Raw genomic sequence first — 27,837 nt, 5'->3', positions numbered from 1 at the left:
TAGCCTTGAGCTGAAGAGCTGAGGGACAGCGCCCATGCCCAGAGCTCAGGCCCCACAACCGGATCCCCCCCCAAAAAAAATAAAGAATCTTAACTCCAATAGACTCTTATCTCCAGTTAACTACTCAAAAACCAGAAGTGGTAGAGTACTAGCCTTGAGCAAAAAGAAGCTCTAAGACAGCGCCCAGGCCCTGAGTTCAAGTCCTACAACTGACAAAAAAAAATAATAGAGGGCTGGGAAGGTGGCTCAGTGGTAGAGACCCAAAAAAAAAAAGAATAGAGCTACTTATTGGTCAGTAGAAGAAAGAACCTTAAAAAAAGAATAAAGCTACAAGCTGAGTGCTGGTGGCTCACATCTGGCTAATCAGGAGAATGAGATCTGAGGACTGCAGTTTAAAACCAGACCAGGGCCTCATTCATGCACAGCAAACACTCTTATCACTGAGCCATCTTCCCAGTCCCCAAATAATTTTTATAACCTTGCCATGAAGAGGGCCTTTCAAAAACTTCAAGATCTATGGGGGGGCGGGAGGGAGAAAAAAGAAGATCAATTTACAAAACAGTAACTGAAACTTCAGACTAGCTCAAAGACCACAGGAAGCCCTTACAAATAAGACAAGAGACCTAATTTTCAATCATTTGCTAATAAGCAGATCACAATTAAAAACTAAATATGTAAAATATAGGAAAAACATTTTCAACCTTGTTCATAATAAAAGAAACACAAAGAAGAATGTCAATCAAAGTAAGACAGCATTTTTTTTTACCTAGATTTGTATCAACAAACTGAACTCTACTATGTACAAGTACAGGCACAAAAAAAAGAGAATAAAGTTGGGAATGAAAGAAAGGCTGATGAAGTATATTGTATACATGAATGGAAGTATCACAATGAATTCCCTCCCTTGTAAAATTAACTCATTTAGTAGGTGCCCACGGCTTACAACTGAAGTTCTAGCTACTCAGAAGGCAGAGCTCTAAGAATCGTGGTTTGAAGCTAGCCCAGACAGACAAACTCAAGAGATTCTTATCCCTAATTAACCATCAAAAAGCCAGAAGTTGCCAGACACCAGTGGCTCATGCCTGTTATCCTAGCTACTCAGGAGGCTGAGATCTGAGGATCACGGTTCAAAGCCAGCATGGGCAGGAAAGTATATGAGACTCTTACCTACAATACATTACTCAGAAAAAGCCAGAAGTAGCACTGTAGCTCAAGTGGTAGTCTTAGCCTTGAGCAGGAAGAGGCTCAAGGATAGTGCATAGGCCCTGAGTTCAAGCCCCAGGACCAGCAAAAAAAAAAAACAGGGGAGGGGAGGAAGGCAGAAATGGAGCTATGGCTCAAGTGACAGAGCACCAGGCTTGATAGAAAAAGCTCAAGAACAGCACCAAAGCCCACACAAATAAAGCTGGATCCACAGTATCAATAAATAAAACATACTTTCCAAAAGATTAAGGCAGATTGCATGTTCATTATGTACAATGATCATCATGTATTGATGGTGCAAAAGCTATGTCCAGTAACAAAGCTGGCTGGCTCCTTAGCAAATCAAGGCCATGGCATTAAACTATGTCAGGATCCTCTCTTCCTCACCAATATACACAGGGAAGGGGGGTGTTTCAGTATTATTTGCCAAAATATGTCAATATGGGGCAGAACAACACAATTCAGTACATAAACTAATACTGTTTATGGATATTTCAAACTGATGCATGGAAAGAAAAAGATCCACTGCATGTAAAACAGGGCTTAGAGTACATGTTTAGCATGTATGAGGCCCTGAATTCCACCCTCAGTATTATAAAAAAAAAAACTGTTATGGATGGGGGAAGGGATATACAAAACAGATCTGTCAAATCAAAAAGCTTCCACAATTATCCAGAAAGGCTATAATAGTCCTCTCTTTAGACTACAAATTTGTACAAGCCCAAACTGTCTTCATATACTTCACCTTAAATGACATAGTACAACAGACTGAATGCAGAAGCAGATGAGATCTCAACTGTTTCTATTAAGCCATTCATTAAAGAGTACAATACTATGCCCACAGTCATGAACCTAGGACACAGAAAGCACAGATTGAATTCTTATCTTTGCAACATTCCAATGAGAGTACTCTTCCCAGGTTATGTTAAAATATATAAATGGCCAGGCACCAGTGGCACAGACCTATAATCCTAGCTACTCAGGAGGCCGAGATCTGAGGACCACAGCTCAAAGCCAGCCAGAACAGGAAAGTCTTTGACACTCTTATCTCCAACTAACCGCCCAAAAATTCAGAAATGGAACTGTGACTCAGGTTGTAGTATGGTAGCCTTGAGGACCCAGAAACAAATAAAATAAAATAGCTCAGGCCCAGCACTAAGACCCTGAATTCAAGCCCCAGGACCGGTACTAAATAAATGAATAGATGTGATGATGGTCATGCAACTCTGTAAATACACTAAAAGTTACTGAATTGGTTTAAGTGGGTAAATATTACCACATATTAACTTTTTCTCAATAAAACCATTACTCTAAAAATAAAATGTGTGAAGCCAAACAATGACAGAGTTCTGAGGAAGGACATACTTTGGAAGCAAAGAGGCAGACAGGTGGCACTGGGAAGGTGGCTCAGTGGTAGAGCGCTTGCCTTGCATGCATTAGGCCCTCAGTTCGATTCCTCAACACCACATAAGCAGAAAAAGCCGGAAGTGGGGCTAAGGCTCAAGTGGTAGAGCTCTGGTCTACAGATGAAGAGCTAGGGGACAGTGCCCAGGCCCAGAGTTCAGGCCCCACAGCCGACCAAAAAAAAAAAAAAGAAGCAGACAGGGTGGTACTTGCCTATAATGCATCCCAGGATCCAGGAGCCTGAGATAGGATGATAAAGAATTTGAAGTCAGCTTGGGCTACACAATGAATCCTGGTCAGCTTGAGGTACAACAAAACTTGGTCTCAGAAAAAGATAGTAATAACTGGGTGCCAGTAGCTCATGCCTGTAATCCTAGCTACTCAAGAGGCTGAGTGAGATGTGACGATCACAGTTCAAAGCCAGCCCAGGCAGGAAAAGTCCCTCAGACTTTTCTCTCCAAATAACTACCAAAACCTGGAAATGGTGCTGTGGCTCAAAGTAGTAGAGCATAAGCCATAAGCGCAAAAGATCAGGGATAGAGCTTGGCGCTGGTGGCTCACGCCTGTAATCCTAGCTACTCAGGAGGCTGAGATCTGAGGATCGCGGTTCAAAGCCAGCCCGGGCAGGAGAGACCGTGAGACTCCTATCTCCAATAAACCACCAGAAAACCGGAAGTGGCGCTGTAGCTCAAGTGGTAGAGCACTCGCCTTGAGCTGAAGAGTTGAAGGACAGCACCCAGGCCCAGAGTTCAAGCCCCATGACCGACAAAAAAAAAAAAAAAGATAAGGGATAGTAGGTAGGTCCTGCATTCAAGTGTCAGGACCAAGATAAAAATAAATAAAAATAATAGATCTCTAGGATTGGTACAAAGTGAAAGTTGACTCTACCCTCACAGTGCTTGATCCTAAGACAGGTTTTTGTTTTGTTTTGCTTTTGTAGTCCTGGGGCTTGAACTCAGGACCTGGGCGCTGTTCCTGAGCTGTTCCTGAGCTTTTTCACTCAAGGATAGTACTCTACCACTTGAGTCACGTTGCTACTTCCAGCTTTTACTGAGTAGTTTATTGGAAATAAAGAGTCTCAAAGACTTTTCTGCCTGGGCTGGCTTCAAACTGCGATCCTCAGATCTGTTTCCCAAGTAGCTAGGATTATAGACGTGAACCACCATTGCCAGCTCATAGGGCAGTTTTTATTGCCCCTACCTGCACCTGCCTGCCTGCCCATGGGAAGGAATGCATTTATATGCTTACCCAGGCCCTGGCAGCTCAGCTGCCTTGATCTGTGTCCTAAGAGTGGTAGAAGCTCTGTGAATAGAGCAAGGTGGGAGGGTGTGGCCAGAGGCACTGTGAACTAATTGGACAAACACAGAATCCCAGCCTTGCTGGTCTCTTGGCTGTGCAGCCTTGGACAATTATTGCCATTGCCAAACCTCATGCTTATCAGAAACTAAGGGCTAATAATGCCTGCTGACGACAAACCTCTAATAAGAAGCATGAAAGTTTCAGCTGCACTGGCAAAGAACAAATGTCCAAGAAAGAAAGCCCCCACCAATGCCTCCACTAGCCACTGGCCACTGGCCTGCCTGTTTGCCACTTGTCCTTTGGATAGAGGAAGCAAGTAGGAGAGAAGTTCTGGTCTAACTCAAAGACAGGAAAACTCTAAACAGGTGATAAGGAGCAAGATGGGAGACGTCAGAATTGTTATTTGAGGCTGGGTATGAACAGGAAGGCAGAAGTCCTGAAGAGGCCTCCAGAGACTCCTCTTCCAGGCCTTGCCCACTCCCTCTTTGTTCTTTGGCCTGGGGTCACATATCATGGGTGTGTCCTTTTCTAAGAAGTGGTGGTATTAGTAATGACTGCCCATAGTCAGAAGTGGATATAGCTGTGGAAAGGTGATATGCGAATCTAGTATGAGCAAGCTCAAATTTTGACCTCTTACATTCAGAATCTGAGGTCTCTCTAGCTGGGTTGACTCTCAAGCATAGACCCACAGGACAAGGACAAAAAATGCTGGCTGAAGAAGACTAGAGCTGACATCTAATTCCCAGTCTGCTGACCAAGTTGTGCATCCTGGATTGGGATTGTGTCTATCCAGAGAGAGGGGCATCATTTTTCAGTTATACCACCAAGCATGGCCACTTGCCACATTGTTCTCAAGCACAGTGGCACAATGTCTGTGACCTGCAGCCTGATCCTCTTCCCTCACTCTGCCTCAGAACATCACTGGTTAGCAGCTAAGTTCACACAGAGGCTGGGTTCTGCTCCATCTTTCTGCTTATTTTGCTGAGCAAAGCTTAACACTATGACTATTCAGGGAATGGAAAACTTGAAAACTTTTAAAAAGCATCCCTTTTTTTCTTTTCTAATAAAAGTCATACATATAACTCATAGAAAATTATGAGGACGCAGGAAGTATAAAGAAGGAAATGAAGCTGGGTGCAATGACTCAAGCCTGTAATCTTAGTTACTCGGGATGCAGAGATCAGAGGACTGTGGTTCAAGGGCAGCCAATGCAAAAAGTTCATTAGACTCAATCTTTTTTTTTTTTTTCTGCCAGACCTGAGGCTTGAACTCAGGGCCTGGGCACTGTTCCTGAACTTCTTTTGCTCAAAGTTAGTACTCTACCACTTGAGCCACAGCACTACTTCTAGCTTTTTCTGTTTATGTGGTACTGAGGAATCAAACCCAGGGCTTCCTGCATGCTAGGCAAGCACTCCACCACTAAACCACATTCCCATCAGACTCCATATTATCCAATGGCTAAGCTTGGTAGTGCATGTTTGTCATCCCCCATGGTCCTGGAAAACAGAAATAAGAGGATTAAAGGCCAAGTTCAGTGAGGCATAATTAGACTCTACCTTCAAAATGACCAGTACGGAAAGGGGCTGGAAATATGGCCCAAGTAGTAGAGCATTTGCCTACCAAGTATAAGGACTTGAGTTCAATACCCACAACTCCAAAACAAAAGAAAAAATAAGAAATGAGATGAAAATCCTGCAACCCAGTTACTCAAAGATGCTCCAAAATGTTTAAAAATAGTGGTTTCTAGCCAGGCACTGGTGGCTCAGGCCTATAATCATAGCTACTCAGGAGGCTGAGATCTAGGGATTGCAGTTCAAAGCCAGCCCAGGCAGGAAACTCCGTAAGACTCTTATCTTCAATAAACTACTCAAAAAGAGCCAGAAGTGGCACTGTGGCTCAAGTGGTAGAACACTCACCTTGAGCAAAAGAAGCTCAGGAGGGGCTGGGAAAGTGGCTCAGTGGTAGAGTGCTTGCCTTACATGCCTAAGGCCCTGGGTTCGATTCCTCAGCACCACATAAGCAAAAAGAAAAAAGCCAGAAGTGGTGCTGTAGCTCAAGTGGTAGAGCACTGGCCTTGAGCTGAAGAGCTGAGGGACAGCGCCCAGGCCCAGAGTTCAAGCCCCCACGACCGACAAAAAAAAAAAAGAGTCTCAAGGACTTTCCTGCCCACGTTGGCTTTGAACTGCTATCCTCAGATGTCAGCCTCCTGATTATAGGTGTGAGTGACCAGCACCTGGCTCTGTACATGATTTTAATGAACAGTATTATTTGTGTATCTTTATACTCATCTGTTTTTTGTGTTTTTTGAGACAGGGTCTTGCTTTGTACCCTAAGCTGGTTGGCCTCAAACTCATAATCTTCTTGCCCAACTAAGTTCTATGATTACAGGTGTAAGCCACTAAGTGCAGCAAGCTATTTGCCCTGGCTTTCCTTTAAAAGAAAAAAAAACCCTTTATGTAGGGAGTCATGCATGCCAGTCAATCACACTATCATGGAGCTACATCATTGGCCCTTGATTATTTCCCTTCTAGAAATTGGGAGTTATTGAGTTCGAGGGTATGTAGACAGCCTCTTAAACGGTCACCCAAAATCCTTAGCTGCAATAGTCCTTCTACTTGTTTAATCCCTTCCCCTTGAATGTGTGCTAAGAACTAATGACTTGCTTCTTATGCATAAATGTGGCAAAAGTGATACTGTTGCCTTTAAAACTAGGATATAAGCCAGGAGCCGATGAATCACATCTGTAATCCTAGCTACTTAGGAGTTGATATCTGAGGATTGCAGTTCAAAGCCACCTTGGGCTGGAAAGCCCATGAGACTCTCATCTCCAATTAAGCACCAAAACAAGCTGGAATGGAGCTGTGGCTCAAGTGGCAGAGTGCTAGCATTGAGCAAAATAACTCAGGTACAGCACACAGGCTGAGCTCAACCCCCAGAACCAGCACACACATGTGCACACGCACATATGCGCGTACACACCTACACACACACACACACACACACACACACACACACACACACACACACTAGCATATAGCCAGATGCTGATAGCTCATGCCTGTAATCCCAGCAAGTCAGGAGGCTAAGATCTGAGGATTATGGTTGGAAGCCAGCCTGGGCTAGAGACTCTCATCTCCAATTAGGCACCAAAACAAGCCTAAAATGGAGCTGTGACTCAAGGGGTAGAGTGCTAGCCTTGACAAAAAAAAGCTCAGGGACAGTGCCCAGGCCCTGAGTTCAAGCCCCAGGATTGAGGGGGAAGGGGAGACTAAGATATAAACACAAGAACTACTTGTCTGGGTTCTCTTGTTTACTTTGAAGAGAAGCTGACTGCCACTTTGTGAGTTGCCTTATAGTGAAGCAACATGGCCAGGAATTCAAGAAGGCCTTGAAAACTGAATTCCTCTCATGAGGAAGTAAGTCTTTCCACCAGCCCTGTGAGCAGGCTCAAAAGAGGGTTCTCTTACCATGGGACCTTCAGGAGAGGCTGGGGCTCAGCTAGACACCTTGACTGCAGCCCATGAGAGACTGTAAAGCAGAAGCACTGCTAAGGCACTCCTGGTGTCTATAAATACAAGGGTTGTGAGATGGTGCTTATTGATTTAAGCCTCTAGATTTGGGATTTGTTATGCAGCAACATGTTAATACAGAGGATGTGTACAGGCATACATATATACATACATAAACTGAGGGTAACATAAGTTCTGGGGTGGCCCAATTTACCATCTGTTGGCACCAAAAATGATCCAGATGAGAGAAGGGGTGACACTGTCCAAAAAAGAAATGTACTCTTTACCTGACTTATGTAACCTTTAACCCCTTTGTATTTCAACTTTATAATTATAATAAAAACAATTTTAAATGATCCAGGGGAATCATCACATTGAGTAAGAGGACCAAGAACATAGAGAAGAAAGCACTAAAAATTTAATGAGCAGAAAAGAGGGGCAAGGCAGTGCTAAACTAATAGACCACAGACCTTGATTTCATACACTAGTAAAAAAGCCAGAATGTACAAAAGGGTCTAGAAAAGGTCTAGTTAGGACACCACTTCCTGAAACTCATAATCTCTCTACTAGATGTGGGTAATAATGCTGGGTATTTACTGATAGTATCTGTTTAGACTCTGTACATCATTTGCCTTTATAAGATGGAGTTCAGCATCGGCTACAAAGCAAAACTCTGTCTCAAAAACCAAGGACCTAGGGCTAGGGATGTGGCTTAGTGGTAGAATGTTTGCCTAGCATGCATGAAGCCCTGGGTTCGATTGCTCAGTACCACATTAACAGAAAAAGCAAGAAGTGGCACTGTGATTCAAGAGTAGAGTGCCAGCCTTGAGAAAAAGTAAGCTCAGGGACAATGCCTAGGCTCTGAGTTCAAGCCCCAGGACAGGCAAAAAAAAAAAAAAACAAGGACCCAGGTAGGCTTGGTGGCTTATGCCTATAATCCCAACTATGTGGGAGGCATACATACACAGAGGATCATAGTATAAAAAATGGGAGACATACCCGGGCACCAGCAGTGGCTCACACTTATAATCCTAGCTACTCAGGAGGCTGAGCTCTGAGGATCATGGTTCAAAGCCAGCCTGGAAAGGAAAGTCTGTGACACTCTTATCTCCAATTAACCATCAGACAATTGGAAGTGGCTCTGTGGCTCAAGTGGTAGAGCACTTGCCTGCACTAAAGAGCTCAGGGACAAGCCAGGCGCAGGTGGCTCATGCCTGTAATCCTAGCTACTCAGGAGACTGAGATCTGAGGATTGTGGTTCAAAGCCAGCCTGGGCAGGAAAGTCCGTGAAACTCTTATCTCCAATAAACCACCAGAATACCAGAAGTGTTGTTGTAGCTCAAGTGGTAGAGAGCTAGCCTTGAGCTGAAGAGCTGAGGGACAGTGCTCAGGCCCAGAGTTCAAGCCCCACGACCAACAACAACAACAAAAAGAGCTTAGGGACAGCACCCAGGCCAAGTTCAAGTCCCATGACCAAATAAATAAATAAATAAAAATGGGAGACTCAATCTAAGAATAGCTAGAGCAATAAAAGGGCTGGGGTATGCTCAAGTTTGCCTACCTAGCCCTGAATACATACCCCAGTAGTTTCCACAAAAATTTTTAAATGCTAAAGAGAAAAAAAGCAAGGACTGGCAATATAGCTCTGTGATAGAACATTCCCAGAATGTCCAAAATCCCTGGGCTTGAGCCTCAGCATCATAAAAAATTGATAAAATAAATACACAAAACAAAAGGTGCTGCTGGACTCTACTTACAAACCATTTCTAGGGGCTGGGAAGGTGGCTCAGTGGTAGAGTGCTTGCCTTGCATGCATGAGGCCCTGGGTTCCATTCCTCAGCACAACATAAGAAAGCTGGAAGTGGTGCTGTGGCTCAAGTGGTAGAGCACTAGCCTTGAGCTGCAGGGCTGAGAGACAGTGCCCAGGCCCAGAGTTCTAGGCCCCACAACCAGATCCAAACAAACAAACAATTTCTAGCTCTAAAACTCTTTTAACACAAAGATTCTCTGCAATTAGCCTAAACACCTATCCTAGCAGCAAGAAAAAAACAAGCAAGGTTGATTATGCCCAAAGCCACTGATATACACTTGGGCCTGACCCATTTTGAAGAGCAGAGCCTAGGTCACATTGTCTGTGGCATCTTCAAGCCACAGACTCCTAGATGTAAAAATGGTCCTCTATTTTATGGGTTACCTAAGTGGAACATCATTGTCCCAATTTTATGAAGTCACTCTCAGCTCCACATAGGCCAATCCCGATGTACCTTTGAAATAAACACCAAGCCTTCTTTTCACGTGTCCTACTTACTCGACCACTTCCGCTCTTTGTTAACACCAGGCTGTGTGGACTTGAAGTTTCAAAAGGTCTCTTTAAACTCTTTACCTTTCACATTTCATTTGCAGGTACCTTTGGAGGGAGCTATCCGCAAAGCAGACCTTGTAAATCATATATCATAAGGCTTAAATGAAAAAGAGGTAATAAGTTTATAAGGCTCAACCAACCAAACATCACTACCACCACCCCCAATTACAATGTATTTGCCATATCCATAATCATCCAACCCCAGCCTACATAATTTGTTTACCAAAAACTATTACTCCTTTTACCTCCCTCAAAGTTTTGCTCCCATTCAATATTATTGATCTTTACTATGCTCAAGAAATGTGGAAAGATGGGAGAGGAAACTAGGAGCTGGTAGCTCATGACTATAATCCTTCCTACTCAGGAGGCTGAGACCTGAAGGATTGAGGTTCAAACTAGCCCGAACAGGAAAATCTGAGAGCCTCTATCTCTAATAAACCAGCATAAAAAATGGACTAGAGACATGGCTCAAATATAGAGCAGCAATTAGTGAGCAAAAAAAGCCAAGCAATTGGGGCTGGGAAGGTGGCTCAGTGGTAGAGCGCTTACCTTGCATGCATGAGGCCCTGGATTCGATTCCTCAGCACCACATAAGCAAAAAGAAAAAAGCCGGAAGTGGCACTGTGGCTCAAGTGGTAGAGCGCTAGCCTTGAGCTGAAGAGCTGAGGGACAGCGCCCAGGCCCAGAGTTCAGGCCCCACGACCAGACCCCCCCCCAAAAAAAAGCCAAGCAAAGTGAGGTATTGAGTTCAAACCCTGGTACAGACACAAAAATCAAATATACAAACAAACAATATACAAGTCAATAAATAGGGCAGAAGGTGTGGTTCAAGTAGTAGAGTGCTTTCCTAGCAAACATGAGGCCCTGAGTTCAAACCCTAGTACTACCAAATAAACCTCCCAAATGACTAAATTAATAATTGTCACATAATAATAAAAACTGTGGTATTGTTAGAGGAATGTGCTGTATCTGATTTGTTTTCATCACTTTTGTTGTTTGACTCTCATAAAGTGAAATTTACCAAAGCTTGTCAATAAAGTTAGAAAACAGTGTTGCAAACACAAGATCATTTTGCTACTTATCAATATCTATAGCAGAAAAGTTGAAATTCAACAAACTGACAAAGACAAGATTTAATAAAAATAGTTTTGTCCTACCCCACACTCTTGCCAATCCTGACTGATTTTTCTTCATTACATCAAGCACAGAGTCTGGAAAGGGGGAGAATATAAAAAGCTGGAAAACAAAATTAATGGCACCCTAAAAGCAAGAGATACATCTTATGTATTACCTTCCTCCAAGCCATGTAAAATGTTATGTGCTCTGCACTATGCCTAATGTCACATCAATTCTTATTCCTCAGAATAATCCTAATGTGAGAGGCACTAGCATCATCCCCACCTTATAGATAACCCAACTTATATATTAAGAAGCTTGCCCAAGATTTCATAGCTATTAAGTGGCAGCGAGCCAAGAGTCTTGACTCTAACATCTACACTATTTACCACTGCTACACTACTTATTACTGTAAGGAAGATGAAAGGGTACTGAGTTCCAGACTCAGCTTCACCCCTTGGGCAAATCACTTGACCTTACTGAGCAGTTTGTCATCAGTAAATGTGGGCAAGGACAGCCGCCCAATCTTCTCCATAGCATCTGACTAATGCTGAGAATTAACGTATGTGCAACTATGCCATAAAAAGCTATAGGGCACTATTGTAAATGTATAATTTTGTTAAGTTGAGCTTAATTAACATATATTTTACCCTTCCAAATGGTTTATAGAACTAAAAATAAATTTAATAACAAATAGTTTTAAACATTCTCAAGACAAAAAAAATCTAGCAAAAAAAAAGATCAAGCTTAGACATTCTGGGAGTCAAAATTATAAAGAGAAAGACCAGTGATAGCTGGCCCATCCTAATACTCATGAAGCTGAGAGGAAAATATTGCAGGCTACATTTTAAGAGTATACATTTCGGGCTGGGAAGGTGGCTCAGTGGTAGAGAGCTTGCCTTTCATGCATGTGGCCCTGGGTTCGATTCCTTAGCACCACATAAGCAGAAAAAAAAAGCCGGAAGTGGCGCTGTAGCTCAAGTGGTAGAGCGCTAGCCTTGAGCTGAAGAGCTGAGGGACAGCGCCCAGGCCCAGCGTTCAGGCCCCATGACCGGACCCCCCCCAAAAAAATAAGAGTATACATTTCAAGACTTTAATCTCAAAAAGAAACAAAGAAAAAGATTAGGGGGCCCAGTAGCATAGGGAAAAAGAGGGATGACTAGGTAGAAGTCATATTATGATACACTTGTCAAAAGGTATACATACATTGTATAACATAAGAGTAACCCTGTAAACTATAGGCTTAGTGCTTAGGCATCAATGCTACTTGGAGAATGTCAACAAAATTATCATGCTAGTCCAAGATGTAAATGAAAGAAAGGAGAATGTGGAGACTTGTGGATAGTCTATACTTCTTGCTGAATTAGCCTGTAAACCTAAAAACTGCTAAAAAAAATGTGGAGTTTTTTTTCTTCCTTAAATGAAAAGCCAAGGGGCTGAGAATGTGGCTTAGTGGTAGAGTGCTTGCCTAGCATGCATGAAGCCTGAGTTCGATTCCTCAGTACCACATACACAGAAAAAGCCAGAAGTGGTGCTGTAGCTCAAATGGTAGAGTGCTAGCCTTGAGCAAAAGAAGCTCAGGGACAGTGCACAGGCCCTGAGTTCAAGCCCTGGGACTGGCAAAAAATAAAATAAATAAATAAATAGCCAAATGCCCTTGTAAGCTGAGATTTGATGGTTATGGTTCAAAGTCAGTCTGGGCAGGAAAGCCCATGACTATCTTATCTCCAATTAACCACCAAAAAAACAAAAGTAGAGCTGTAGCTCAAGTGGTAGAGCATTAGCCTTGAGCACAAAAGCTCAGGGACAGCACCCAGAACCTGACAGTACCAGCATACACACATGCATGCACATGCATAAAAATCAATCGAAAATGTGGGGCTTGTTTTCTTAAAACTCAACCTATAAATTGGGCATGAGTGGCTCACACTTATAATCCTGGCTACTCAGGGAGCAGACATCTGAAGATCACAGTTTGAAGTTAGCTAGGGGAATGAGACTCTTTATCTCCAATTAACCACCAAAAAACCGGGAGTGGGGCTGTGGCTCAAGTGGTAGAGCACTAGCCTTGAACAAGAAAACTCAGGGACAGTGCCCAAGCTTTGAGTTCAAGCCCTAGTACCAGTGCATACGTATGTACACACATACGTGTACACACATACACACGTACACACACAAACTAAACTCAAAAATAAATTCTACACAGGAATTTAGAAAATAATATGAATGTGCTTGATTGTTTAAAACAAAAATTCCCCCAAATACTTCATAATATAATGATCTTTTTATCTTTAGAACAATGCTGTCCAATATAACTATATGATGAAAATGTTCTAGTTCTGCTCTAATACAGATACCTAGCCATATTGGCTATTATAACACTTGATATGTGGCTAGTAGGCTTGACAAACAGAGTTCTTCATTTTTATTGAGCTTTAACCAACTTAGCTACATGTAGCTCATAGCTACTATATCAGCACAGTTGTAGAAATCCCTCAAGAGACCTCTAAAAAATGTACTGTAATATTACCTTCAGGAAAAAAAAAGTTACCTTAAGAGACCATTCAATTGGATGTAGTTATGAAATGAAGCCAGTTAATTGAGCAGGTCAAGAGTGACTAGGCAAGTGAGCCTAGGAGTTCAAGGCCAGCTTGGGCAACATGGAGAGAACCTGTTTCAAAAAAGCAAGGTGTGGTGATATAGGCTTGTAATTCCAGTAATCCCAGCATTCAGGAGGCTGAGACCACAGAATCCAAGTGAGGCCCTGTCTCAAAACAACAACCAAAAATGATTCAAACGAGAACCAACAAAGCCCATCTCGCTGGGCGCCAGTGGCTCATGCCTGTAATCCTAGCTACTCAGGAGGCTGAGATCTGAGGACTGCGGTTCAAAGCCAGCCGGGGCAGGAAAGTCTGTGAGACTCTTATTGCCAATAAACCACTAGAAAACGGGAAGTGGCGCTGTGGCTCAAGCAGTGCTTGCCTTGAGCTGAAGAGTGCAGGGTGCAGGGACAGTGCCCAAGTCCAGAGTTCAAGCCCCACAGCCGACCAAAAAAAAAAAAAAAAGAAAGCCCATCTCCAATTTTCCTCACTTTTAGTTCCATAATGGAGCCAAACAATGATTGTCACTTTTAATTCCTTCAATATTTCAAAACCCTAATTTGCTAAATTTTATTTCTGCTTCCTGAAAAACAAAGAGTAGAAGTTACGAATAGGAATATTTTCTCAAGTTAGTGACTGGGAGGAAATTATAATAAGGATCTCCCGGGCACAGGTGGCTCATGCCTGTAATCTTAGCTACTCAAGGAAGCTGAGAACTGGAAGATCAGAGGTTTGAAGCCAGCCCAGCAGACAAGTTTGGGAGACTCCATCTCCAAAATAACCAGCAAAAAGCTGGGCTGGTTTCATGGCTCAAGTGGGAGACAGCCAGGTGAGCAAGCAAACCCAGCTAGTCCTAGTCCCCATGCCCCTGAGTTCAAGCTCCATGTGTGTGTGTGGGGAGGTGGAGGTCATAAAGAATAACTCAAAAATTATTTCTGCAGATACGATGCCCTATTTTTTAGTGAAAATTCAAAATCTGGTATTTAGCTGTGCATTTCAATTTCATATCAAAGTCGGTTGAAATCACAAGGAAAAATAGTCTCAAAGAAGTATAAGAAAATAAAAAAGGAGTACAAGGTAATTAAAGCAGACAAGACAACAGACACATATGACTATTCATATCTAGATACTAAAAAGCTCTGTACCTCCAAGGGTCATTACCTCTTATGGGGTAGTTTAAAATACTACCTGATTAAACCTCAGTTCCTAATTCAATGACTTTCTGTCCTTATCCCAGTGGCATAAAAGGGAACTTATGTCCTCAATTGCAATAGCCTTTTATCTGAGTTCTCCCCTGGGGAACCTATGAAATCAAACACTGAGATTGGCTTTCTACCCTTAGGGAATAGTCAAGTGTCCAGAATGACAGTGTTGAATCCCTAAAGTACATTTGGTCCCTGGCTTTTTGAGTTCTACAAGTACTAGATCTTTCTTTTAGGAGAGAGAGGGAAGACGGAGGAAAGGAGTGGGGGAAGAAGGAAGAGGGGAGAGTGAGGAGAGGGAGATAATTGAGTAATACCAACTTCTCATGCAGAGACATGAAAATACCTGACCGTAGAAACACGCCTGGCCCCAAAAGCCAATTCTTGACACTTTGCTCAAATGTAAACCAGACCTTTGTTCCCTTTTGAAGTTCATGAATCGCATTAGGAAAAATATTATTTCGTAATTTCATACAGGAATGATTTCTAAGATTAGCCAAATACATAATTAAGTAATATGAAATAGCCCTGAGTGATCAAGCAAGACATCTTAACAAATGTTCACCTGCAAGAAAAAGGGACGGGGATTCTACCTCTCAGCCCCATTCCCCACAGTTCTCTGTCCCAGGGCTTTCCAAAAGCCCAGTACCCCATTCCTTGTGCAATCTTTCTCAAACTCCACCCACTGAGCTCCAGAACAAGTGGAATTCTCCCGTTCTGAAAGAGGTCTCGATTTCCTGTATCCAGGGAGACATTGAAAACTCCTTGACAAGAGTCAAGTAAGGCAAGGGGAACCGTCCAGCCTGCCTCCCAGATGAAGAAAGACCAAAGGCCAAGTCGGGGAGGCGCTCAAGTTTCCCTTACCAAATTAAAAAGGAGAAAAAGAAAAGAAAAAAGAAAGAGAAAAGAAAAGAAAAGGTGAGGAGTTGGAGGACTGGGAAGGCTATTAGATGCTGCTGCTCCCGACTGGGGGGGGGGGGTCACGAGATTCTTCAGCATCCCCTCCCCTACCCCCACCACACGTGTAACCAAGGCCCACAGTGCCCAAAGACGAACGAACCCCGGGGGCCTAGGTCCTAAGGGCCAAGCGCCCCCCCACCCCGCCACTCCCCACTCAGTCCCGCAGCGTTCACCGCCCGTCCGCCCGCGCAGTGGCGGGGAGCGGAGAGGGGCGGGGGGAGGGGGGCGCAGCGCAGCCCCGGCTCCCGCTCTGTTATCTTACTGCGCAACAGCCTCGCCTCAACAACCCGGGTGCAACCCGCAGCGCACCCTGCGCACCTGCCGGATGCAAAGTGGGCTAACCTATAACCTCAGGGAGCCCCAGACAGCGGCGTCCAGCGCCCGGAGCATCATGACCGCAGGGGCTAGGAGCGAGGGAGAGAGAGGAGAACACCTGGCGTCCGGGGCCCCGCGGCGCCGGCCGGCCGCACGTGGCTGTCACACCTGGCGCGCCCCCGCTTTGCACACCTACCCCCTCAGTCGCGGTGTATACTGCTCTCCTTCAACACCCCCCCCAAGTGCCTTCCATCCCCAAGCCCCAACCATCATCCCTACCCATCCCATCCATCCCAGTCGCATCCCCCCCCACCTGCTCCCACTGTCGTCACCCCCCGGGAGGGAAAAGGGCCGGATGTTCGTCCCGTGGCTAAAGGTAACCAGGGAGAGTGAAGAGGTGGACCCCGAAAAAAGGTAACCCGAGTATACTCCCGATTCAACAACATGAAGGAGTCCCTCTGACCGACCTTCTGCCGAGGGCTGCGTCGCCGTCCACCCCGTCCGGCCTCGACAGCCGCCTCAGCGCCGCCGCCTCTTCCCCGCGCTGCCTCCTCAACCCGCGTCGCCATGAGGTGACGGCAGCAGCCAAACAAGCGGCCCGACCAGGGGCAAGGAACCTCGCAGGGCCTTGCGCTCCGCCCCTGATCTACCACAGCCAATCACTGCATGGGAGTTTTTCCACGTGACAGGAGGAGGTTTGCCCCCAAGGGAAAACCGCGAGATGGGGGTGGGGAGCACTGAATGCTGGGTTGGGCTTCTTCTAGGGCCGAAGGGCAGACCGAGGCCCCACGAGTCTGCGCTAACCGGGAGAGGGACTTGGGAGCGAACTACAAGTCCCAGAAGGCTGCACGACCACCGCTTACAGGCCCGGATGGGGGGGATTCGAGTGTTAAGCTACATTATGAGCAGTGAAGTTCCCACTCTGCTGCGCGCGCAGCCTACTGGGATTTGTAGTTTCGGGAGTTGATGTCTCTGTACCGAAAGAGAGTCAATATTATCCCTACCGGAAAAGTTTGAAAACATTCCAGTGTTCGAGAAGGAACAGAATCAGGGCACTTTGACGTATTCTTGTTTTGGTAGTTGTTCTTTGGAATTGAGCGCAAATGGTTTGGGCATAGAGGGGCAGTACTTCGCTATTTTCAAGGTGGGAGATGTAATGGCTTTCAATGTGCGCCTTGGACTCTGACACTTACCCAAGTTCAAGGACTCCACCAGAATTCTCACTGCACTTACCTGTCCGAAGCTCCTCTAAAGTGTGGGACTGCTTGCTACTCACCTGTGTTGAACTGTTTCTCCACACTTAGATTTATTGGATGAATGTATCCTGCCTTCTCCTTCATTCGTATCATTAGGTAAAATCGTCAAACTTGATTTGTCGAAAGTTATTTTTCTCGATATGATGTGGGGGAGGGGTCCTTGGAAATATTCCCTATTTCCTTCTGATAACCAGATCACCAACGGCCAAGCTTCTGAAAAGCACACTGTCACGAAATTCATAGTGTTTTAAAAGCTTTGTAATGAACATTTGTTCAGATCCTTTAGCATGTTTTATTACTTTTGAATACAGAACAGTGATAGCAGACGCCAAAATTTCAATAGCGTTCACGAGATTAAAATTTCAGTATAGAAGACATTCCATCTAGTAATTATAATTATTTTAGAAATTTGAAAAAGGTATCATCATTTTGTTTCACAAGACAGAACCAAACACCTCAATCCAGCCTTGTGATTTCAACACAAAAGCATAGTTTGAGACATAGATGGCAGTTGATAATGAACCCATACCCAGATTCCAGAGAAAGGATGGCCTTAGCCACCACATCTCATTTTTGTGAAGGAAAAAGGTCCCAGCAAGATGTAAAATAAATGTATCAGTTCAGTAGTGCAATTCTCCAGAGAATAGAGACAAAATGCACCATAGTTAATTATAGTACAGTAGAGAATCAGGTAGCTGCTAAAATTACAAGCACTTTAAAAATTGACTGAGAAAAAATTTAATCTTTGTAGAATAATAGCATGAGAACTTTAGAAGATTATCCCTTAAAATATTAATAATATTTTTCCTGGATGATGAATTGGGAGTATTTTTACTTCATGATTGTGTGAGTTATTTAAGAATAGATAGATAGATAGATAGATAGATAGATAGATAGATAGATAGATAGATAGATAGATAGATAGATGAAAAAATAGTTTATCTTGCCCCATTACTGGTGGCTCACTTCTGCAATCCTAGATACTAAGGAGTGGAGTGGGGAGGGAGCTTGAAACCAGTGCAAGCAGAAAAGTCTGGGGAGGGCTGGGAAGGTGGCTCAGTGGTAGAGCGCTTGCCTCACATGCATGAGGCCCTGGGTTTGATTCCTCAGCACCACATAAGCAGAAAAAGCTGAAGTGGTGCTGTGGCTCCAGTGGTAGAGCACTAGCCTTGAGCTGAAGAGCTGAGGGACAGCACCCAGGCCCAGAGTTCAGGCCCCATGACCGGCAAAAAAAAAAGAAAAGAAAAGAAAAGAAGGGGCTGGGAAGGTGGCTCAGTGGTAGAGTGCTTCCCTTGCATGCATGAGGCCCTGGGTTCGATTCCTCAGCACCACAAAAGCAAAATGAAAAAAGCCGGAAGTGGCGCTGTGGCTCAAGTGGTAGAGCGCTAGCCTTGAGCTGAAGAGCTGAGGGACAGCGCCCAGGCCCAGAGTTCAAGCCCCCCCAAAAAAAAGAAAAGTCTGGGGAACTCCATCTCCAAAATAACCAGCAAAAACTGTATTGGAGATGTGATTGGTATAGTACCAGCTTCAAGTGGATAAAGCCCATTAAGAGCCCTTCGAGACTATGAAGTCCTGAGTTCAAGCCCCAGTACACACACACACACACACACACACACACACACACACACACGGTAGTCAAATTTTTATTTTGAGCAACGAAGTAAAGAGGAAAATACAATGTATGTTGATTCACAGCATTACAAAATAAAAACTGGTTGCTCAAGAGAAACAAACCCATTTCTGGTTCTGTGAGAAAATGAAATTTAGAAATCTGTTTCTTACATGTGGCATTTTGTTTATTTGCTGTTTGTGGTATTAGGGATTGAACCCAGGGCCTGGGTTAGGACATCTTATAAACATCTCTAAAGTAAGCTCTGGTGGTTTTTCAATCTATCCACAAAATTTTCCCTTCCAAAGGTAGAGTCCGATTTCCCTTCCCTTGAAAGAGAGCCAGATTTAGTGATTTACTTCCGAATAGAATGTGGCAAACAAGCCACTTCCAAAGCTGGGTGAAAGTATATTTTGTGTCAGGTTCTTTCTTCTTTTTTTTTTCCCCCTACAGGAGAACCAACCAATCAGATGTTTTGCTTGACCTGTTCTTTCTGGAGATTTTTATCTCAGATATCTTTGGAGAAGTGACAGTAAAGCCTTACCCCCCCAGGCTTTGGAAAGCCTTTCACTTATCTCTGTTGGGATCCTTTGTTGGACTTATATTTTCGGTCTTCAAAGGCTATCACTTGTTGATATTTCTAAGCCTTTAAGGGGCACCCCTTGTCCTGTCTACACACAGTGTTCTCACCTTTGCTCTGGGAAGTATTATCTCTGTTAAGACTTGTGCCTGTGCACTGTGCTTGACTATAGGGTAAAGGCCACAAGAACAGCAGCTCCTCATTGGGTAGAGGAATTATCTCAAGGCTCACTAAGGGTTGTGAATATAAAGGCTCCAGTGCTGGGGGTGAAACCCAGGCGTCATGCAAGATTTCTACCACTAAGTGACATCCCCAACTGTATTTAGATGTGTATTAACTTTTTTTTCTTTTTTCTGTCAGTCCTATGGCTTGAACTCAGGGCCTGGACACGGTCCCTGAGCTTCATTTGTTCAAAGCTAGCACTCTACCACTTGAGCCACAGCACCACTTCCAGCTTTTTCTGTTTATGTGACACTGAGGAATCAAATCCTGGGCTTAATTTATGTTAGGGTTAGCACTCTACCACTAACCCACCTTCCCAGCCCTGTGTCTTTAGCAATCAAGTAAAAATTACTATGGGGAGGGGGAGAATGTCCTGGGACTTGAACTCAGGGCCTGGGTGCTGTCCCTGAACTTTTGTGCGTAAGGCTAGCACTATTCCACTTGAGCCACACATATTTTGAACACTTTATTAGACACCAGGCATACCTGCATTTAGAATAAAGAGCTAACAATGGACAGTCAAATATACCAAAAACAATAGCATAATTAATAATATGGAGGTAGGTATTACAGAGTAACCTTGGGCGTGTGTGTGTGTGTGTGTGTGTGTGTGTGTGTGTGTGTGTGACGCGCCCACCAGTGCTGGGGCTTGACAGGACCTAAGCTCAGTCCTGTAGCTATTTTGCTTAAGGCTGACACCCTACCATTTGAGCCATACCTCTACTTCCAGGTTTTTGTTGATTAATTGAAGATATAAAGATAAATATCTCTCATTTATCTGCCTCAGGCTGGGTTTGAATTGGGATCCTCAGATCTCAGCCTCTGGAGTTAGCTAGTATTACAGGCATGAACCACCAGCTCCTGTCCGCTGAGTAACCTCTTGAGGGTTAAATGTAGCACTGGGGAGGCTTAAAGCAGGTTTCAAGTGACGGCTGAGCTTCCTCTAAACAGGTCAGTAAGAGTTAAATTAACCACATTAGTTTGACTTGTCTACCTCAAAGTATTTTCAGAAAAAGAAAAGATCCTAACCTTTAAATCATTCAAGAGTATCACTTCATCAAGACTTGAATTTCATGTTTGTTGCGTATTATTAGGGTTGTAGGCAGTGAAAAGGGGTATTTACGTTTCATAGAACAAAGAATTTATTGTTTGATTTGATTACCCAATACTCTTTCTGTGCTAACCTTGATTTTAGTTCTTATAGGAGTTTGGCCAGTTTCTGCATTTGCTATAGATGTCTGCATTTCTGGCAAACACTGAACTATTTGAAAAATGATCGTACTTTCTACCCATGTCATTCAGGCATATTGAAGGCAGGCTTTGAACATACTACAGATTGTCAGAATGACAGCTCTAGCAAAAAGCAGACACTTGAAAAACTATCCTCGGGGCTGGGAAGGTGGCTCAGTGGTAGAATGCTTTCCTTGCATGCATGAGGCCCTGGGTTCGGTTCCTAGGCACCACATAAGCAGAAAAGCTGGAAGTGGCGCTGTGGCTCAAGTGGTAGAGCACTAGCCTTGAGCTGAAGAGCTGAGGGGCAGCGCCCAGGCCCAGAGTTCAGGCCCCACAACCAAGAGAAAAATTAAGAAAAAATAAAAATAAACTATCCCCAGCCCCTCTATACATCACCTTTATAATAGCAATAAAAAACTAATAATAAAAATTTAAAAAACTATCCTCAAGAGCCTGGGGGATAGAATACTTACCTAGCATGTAGAGGCTCTTGGCTCCATTCCTTGTACCCTACCACACACGAAACAAAATGAGAGAGAAGAATGTTCAGTATTAAAGAGAAATGGAGAGACCAAAATAAAAGAGTTATATACATTGCAAAAATACTGTATCTATATCTATATAGTATATTTTAAAGTGCTGGCATTTGTTTTGATTGATCTCTTTAACACTTGGCCTTTCAAGGAAATGGAAACTATATTTCTATAGAGACAATGAGAAGGAATACATATAATGCTCATGAGTTTAAGTTTTATTGAAAATCATTAGGACATTAAGGGTGTTTTTTGTTGTTGTTGTTGTTGCTCATTTGATTTTTGCAGTCCTGGGGCTTAAATTCAGGGTCTGGGCGCTGTCCCTGAGTTTCTTTTGCTCAAGGCTAGCACTCTACCAATTGAGCCACAGCACCACTTGCAGCTTTTTCTGTTTATGTGGTACTGAGGAATCCAACCTAGGGCTTCATGCATGCCAGGCAAGCACTCTACCACTAAGCCACATTCCCAGCCCAGGACATTAAGTTTCAGTAAGAAAGAATTTCTCACTTAGTGCAAGTAGTAGAGCACCTGCCTAGCAAGTGCAAGGCCCTTAGTTTAACTCTCAGTACTGCTTTAAAATACTAATAGAGAGACAGAGACCGACTGAGAGACAGAGAGCTGGGACCAGGGCCTCATACCTGTAATTGTAATTACTCAGGAGGCCAAGACCTGAGGATCATGGTTCAGAGCCAACATCAGGCAGAAAAGTCTCTGTGAGACTCTTATCTCCAATAAACCACTCAGAAAACTGGAAATGGTGCTGTGGCTCAAGTGGTAGAGTGCTCGCCTTGAGTTGAAGAGCTGAGAGACAGCGCCCAGGCCCAGAGTTCAAGCCCAACAACTGACAAACAAATCAAAACAAAAAAAAACAGCAAAAAATTGGAAGTGGCAGTGTGTCCCACATAGTAGAACCCCATCCTTGAGCAGAAAAAGCCAAGCAAGGGCACAAGGCCCTGAGTTCAAGCTTGTGAACACACAGAGATGATAAAATATAGGTTCCAGGGCCTACTCTAAGATCTCATTTGGAAAAACCTTGAACAAGGTGCTCTGGTGGTTCATAGTTGTAATCCTCACTACTCAGGAGTCTGAGATCTGAGTAAAGATCACAGTTCAAAGCTAGGCCTAGCTAGAATGGGAACATCCTGGTGACCTTTAGCTCAGACCTGGTTTTAGTAGTGTCAGTGACTCAATCGTGGGATGATCTAGAGGGAAGTCCCATAAGCAAGGTCCTGAATGACAGAGGAACATATTTACAATGCCATCATCAAATGCACTGCTAACATTAATTCCTGATATTAAATGCCCAGTGCCTTTTTAAAAATGTTTTTAATTGGGCTGGGAAGGTGACTCAGTGGTAGAGCGCTTGCCTTGCATGCATGAGGCTCTGGGTTTGATTCCTCAGCACCACATAAGCAAAAAGAAAAAAGCCAGAAGTGGCGCTGTGGCTCAAGTGGTAGAGCGCTAGCCTTGAGCTGAAGAGCTGAGGGACAGCGCCCAGGCCCAGAGTTCAGGCCCCACGACCGGACCCAAACAAATAAAATAAATAAATAAATAAAATGTTTTTTATTGTCTCCAAAGTATTTAGAGTACATATGTGTGTTCGTGTATGTATGTATATGTGTGTATACATGTATATATATGGGTTTAGATACATTATTTATCTAGAATCATATCAATTTTTTAAATTTATTGTGAAATTCACAAAACATAGAAAGTCACCATTTTACAGTGACTAATTCTGTGGCATTTAGTATATTCTGAATTCGTGTCACCACCACCTCTGTCTAATTCAAAAATATTTCCATCATTCTAAAATAAAATCCATTAAGCAGTTTCTCCCTCTTCCCTTCCCCTCCCCCAGCCCCTGGCAACTATCAATCTTCATTCTGTCTCCATGAATTTACCTATTCTGGCTATTTCATATAAATGGAATCATACATGTGACTTCTGTGTCTGGCTTCTTTCACTTAGCATAATGTTTTTGCGATCTACAGATATAACATCACTGATGTTGGCAAGACAGCCAGCAGTTACTGTGACATTTTATTATTCTTAATATTGTTAAGCCTTCTCTCTCTTTTCTTCTGGAACAGTCTTTGTGATTCATTGAGCCTAATTTTGACTTATGTTTATTAATTGAATTCTGCTAACATTTTTATTTTCTTTCAACTTTTTTTGTCTGTCATGAAACTGCCTAATTGATGTTTCCTATTATAAAAATGACCATACTAAGTGGCACATTTTCAGATAGATATACAGTCAAGAATGGTCAAGTATGACAGCACCTAGGCCCTGAGTTCAAGCCCCACGCCCCCCCTCAAAAAAAGAATGAGCCGGACACCAGTGGCTTATGCCTGTAATCCTAGTAACTCAGGGACACTGAGGTCTGAGGATTGTGGTTCAAAGCAAGCTCGGCCAGAAAAGTCCATAAAACTCTTTTTTTTTTTGTCGGTTATAGGGCTTAAACCTTGGGCTTGGGCGCTGTCCCTCAGCTCTTCAGCTCAAGGTGAGCACTCTACCACTTGAACCACAGTGCGACTTCTGGACTTCTGGTTTTCTGGTGATTTATTGGAAATAAGAGTCTCACAGACTTTCCTGCCTGGGCTGGATTTGAACCATGATCCTCAGATCTCAGCCTCCTGAATACTTAGGGTTGCAGGCGTGAGCCACCTGCACCCGGCATCCATGAGACTTTTATCTCCAATAAACTACTCAGAAAAAGATGAAAGTGGCACTGCAGCTCAAGTGGTAGAGCACTAGTCTTGAGTACAAAGAGGCTCAGGAACAGTGCCCAGGCCCAGAGTTCAAGCCCCAGGACCAGAAAAAAAAACCCAGAATGATCACTTATTTTATTTATTTATTTATTTTTGTCGGTTGTGAGGCTTGAACTTTGGGCTTGGGGGCTGTCCGTGCACTCTTTAGCTCAAGGCCAGCGCTCTACCACTTGAGCCACAGTGCCACTTCTGGTTTTCTAGTGGTTTATTGGAGATAAGAGCCTCATGGACTTTCCTGCCCCGGCTGGCTTTGAACCGCAATCCTCAGATCTCAGCCTCCTGAGTAGCTAGGATTACAGGCGTGAGCCACCAGCACCTGGCTGGAATAATCACTTATAAGTGATAGTCATCATCCATAATTTTTTGTTTCTATATACATCAGTGCATAGGACACATACACAAAATAAGCATTGTTTATGGTAAATTTTACTATTTTAACCATTTAGAATGAGAATCACAATTTACATGTCCACACAAGCCATCTTATGCTTTCTGATAAGAAAACAGCCATCAAGCTGGGTGCCAATGGATTTCACCTATAATCCTACCTACTCATGAGGCTGAGATTTGAGGATTGCAGGTGGAAGCCAGCCCAAGCAAGAAAATCCCCAATTATTATCACCGATTAACTAAAAATGCTGGAAGTGGAGCTTTGGCTGAAATGATAGAGTGCTAGCCTTGAGCAAAGAAGCTCAGGGACAGTGCCAGGCCCTGAGTTTGAGCCCTGGACAGGCAAAAAAAAAAGGGAGGCGGGAGAAGGGAAGGAAGGAAGGAAAAGGAAGAAAGAAAGAGAAAGAAAAGAAAGGAAGGAAGGAAAAGGAAGAAAGAAAGAGAAAGAAAAGAAAGGAAGGAAGGAAGGCAGGAAGAAAGAAAGAAAGAAAAAAAGAAAGAAAGAAAAGAAAGAAAGAAAAGAAAGAAAGAAAGAAAGAAAGAAAGAAAGAAAGAAAGAAAGAAAGAAAGAAAACAAATATAAAGCTGGGGTTGGGGCTCAAACCTGTAATTACAGCTACTCAAGAGGGTGAGGATCAAGGTTTGAAACCAGCCTGGGCAGCCAAATCCAAAAGACATTTCCAGTTTACCAAAAAAAAGCTGGAACTGGAGGTGTGGCTCAAGTGATGAGGGCCAACTGTGAGCAAAATAGAACAAGAGCGTAAGGCCCTAAATTCAAGTTCTAGTACCAGTGCAAACATGTGCACATGCGCACAAACGCACACACACACACACACACACACACACACACACACACACAAATGGTCAAACCTAAACTTGGGTGAAGTATGAAGAAACACAAGGAAATAATGTCTATAGAACTCAATGTGATCTTTGTGGGGAGTAAGGGAGCAATGATATTGAACAGCTCAAGCCGAGGGTTCTGGGATAATTGACAAAGGTCTTTTCCATTCCTTTCTCTTCTCTTCTCTTTTCTTCTTCTCTTCTCTTTGCTCCTTCCTTTTTCTCTCTCATTTCTTTCTCTCCCTTCCTTCCTTCCTTCTGTCTTTCTGTCTTTCTCTTTCTTTTTTTATTGTGAAAATACTGTACAGAGGGGTTACAATTACATGGGCAAGATAATGAGGACATTTCTTATCAAGCATTGTTGCCTCCTCCTTTGTTTCCCCTTCCCACCCCTTCCTCTCCCCCCCCACACACACCCTGGCTCTCTCTCTCTCTCTCTCTCTTTCCTTCCTTCCTCCCTCCCTCCCTCCCTCCCTCCCCCCCCTCTTTCTTTCTTCCCTCTCTCCCTCCCTTCTTTTCTTTCTTTTCCTCAGCACAATTTCATTGAAGTGTAAAGGGAATTGGAGCTTTAAGCCTCTCCCCAGAACCAGCCCATGGGGCAGCGTCACTGTCCCAAGGGTAAGGGAAGTTCAGTGAATTACATTTGACCTCTAGGGCATGGTTTATTGGCCTGAGTAAGTAGCAAAGTTCTATTTCTTGAGCAGAGTGTTTGCTTTGCAGCACTTTTCCCGGGCCACTGTAGAATACTCATTATATCAAGCTGCACACTTGTTTTACATGATTATCCAATTTTAATGTGTATGTGCTGGTCCTGGGACTTGTAGTCAGGGCCTGGGTGCTGCCTCTGAGCTTTGTGGTTCAAAGCTGCTGCTCTACCACTTGAGCCACACTTCTGCTCCTGGCTTTTTGCTAGTCAATTGGGGATAGAACCCGCAGGAATTTTCCTGCCCTGGCTGTCTATGAACCAGAATCCTTAGATCTCAGCTTCCTGAGTAGCTAGGATTCCAGGCTTGAGCCACCAAGGCTTGGCCCAATGTTCTACTTCTGTTTTCTAAAAGCAATGTTGAAACAACCAGGAGTCTCCATGCTTCACGGATCCCCTTCCTCAACTACTCTCTAGAGGCCACCATTTTCAGGTATTGAGATCGTCTTTTCTACTTGCTATTGTATTTTCATACTAATACATACTAATTTCTCTGCTGCATTTTTCCTTGCTTTTTCTATTTCTTTTTAAATTTTTTTTTCGGGGGCCTGTCGTGAGGCTTGAATTCAGAACTTGGGCACTGTCCCTAAGCTTCTTTTGCTCAAGGCTAGCACTCTACCACTTGAACCACAGCACCACTTCCAGCTTTCTCTGTTTATGTGGTACTGAGGAATTGAACCTAGGGCTTCGTGCATGCTAGGCAAGCACTCTACCACTAAGCCACATTCCCAGCCTCTTTAAAAAAAAATTGACACAAGATTTTGCTACATAACCCAGGCTGACCCCTCAAGCTTGGCATTCTCCAGTCACTCAGCTTCTTTTGCTCTACTTTTGAAAAATCTCATTTTTTTCTTCTAATACTTCTGAGGAATTTCTTTAAAAAAAATCTATGCCATCATATTTTAATTACTTTAGTCCTATTTCTTTTTATCTGAATGTTCTTGTTCTAGTATGCTGTTGATCTTTTCATAAATACATACTTTTTAATATCTCACTTGATATTAGAGTTTTTAATTTCAAAAAAAATTTAAATTAATTTTGTGTGTGTATGTGTGTGTGCGCACGGGTGCATGTGCACAGGTGACTCATAAGGCCTTCTGAACACTAGGCAAACACTCTACCACTGGGCACACCTAAGCCAAGTTTTTGTTTATATATATATATATATATATATATATTTTGTTGTTGTTGTTCCACTTGGAAGCTGTTCCCTTAAATAGGACACTCAGCTGTGAGGGACCAGAGTAGGAAGACAGCTGGGATAGGAAGGGTGAGAGCTGGCTGATGGATACAGAGAAGGTTATTTCTGTCCTGAACCACAACATGGGTGTGTCCAGCCTCTAAATAATCACCTTCATACACTGTTTATTTCGGTACTGCAGGGTGTGTGTGTGTGTATGTTTGTGTGTGTGTGTGTGTGTGTGTGTGTGTGTGTCCTGGAGCTTGACACTGTTGCTGAGCTTTTTCACTCAAGGCTGGTATTCTACCACCTGAGCCACAGCTCTACATTCAGCTTTTTGGTGGTTAATTGGAGATGAGTCTCACAGAATTTCCTGTCTGGGCTGGTTTTGAACTGTGGTCCTGAGATCTCAGGCTCCTGAGTAGCTAGGATTACAGATGTGATTGTTTTAAAATCAGAGGAAAGGAAATGTAAAAGATGACTCAGACGTGTGTGTGTGTGTGTGTGTGTGTGTGTGTGTGTGTGTACATGCGCATGCATGATG

General features: G+C 43.5%; 1 protein-coding gene across 2 annotated transcripts in view; it reads right to left on the bottom strand.

Annotated features, from left to right (window-relative positions):
- Txlng (taxilin gamma) overlaps positions 1-16,653 on the bottom strand; it is a 58,092-nt gene extending 41,439 nt beyond the window's left edge. Inside the window, exon 1 of one of the 2 annotated variants that reach the window (XM_013032182.1) lies at positions 16,438-16,653. In XM_013032182.1, the coding sequence (XP_012887636.1) occupies positions 16,438-16,539 (102 nt within the window). In that variant the 5' untranslated portion in view covers positions 16,540-16,653. Of the gene's footprint in view, positions 1-9,723; positions 9,793-16,437 lie in introns of those variants that run through there. The other variant, XM_013032184.1, reaches the window with a different exon arrangement.
- Positions 16,654-27,837: the final 11,184 nt, after the last annotated feature.

Source organism: Dipodomys ordii, unplaced genomic scaffold (genome assembly GCF_000151885.1).
Source record: "Dipodomys ordii isolate 6190 unplaced genomic scaffold, Dord_2.0 Scaffold150, whole genome shotgun sequence".
Lineage (NCBI taxonomy): Eukaryota > Metazoa > Chordata > Mammalia > Rodentia > Heteromyidae > Dipodomys > Dipodomys ordii.
This window is presented reverse-complemented; position numbering and strand designations above follow the sequence as displayed.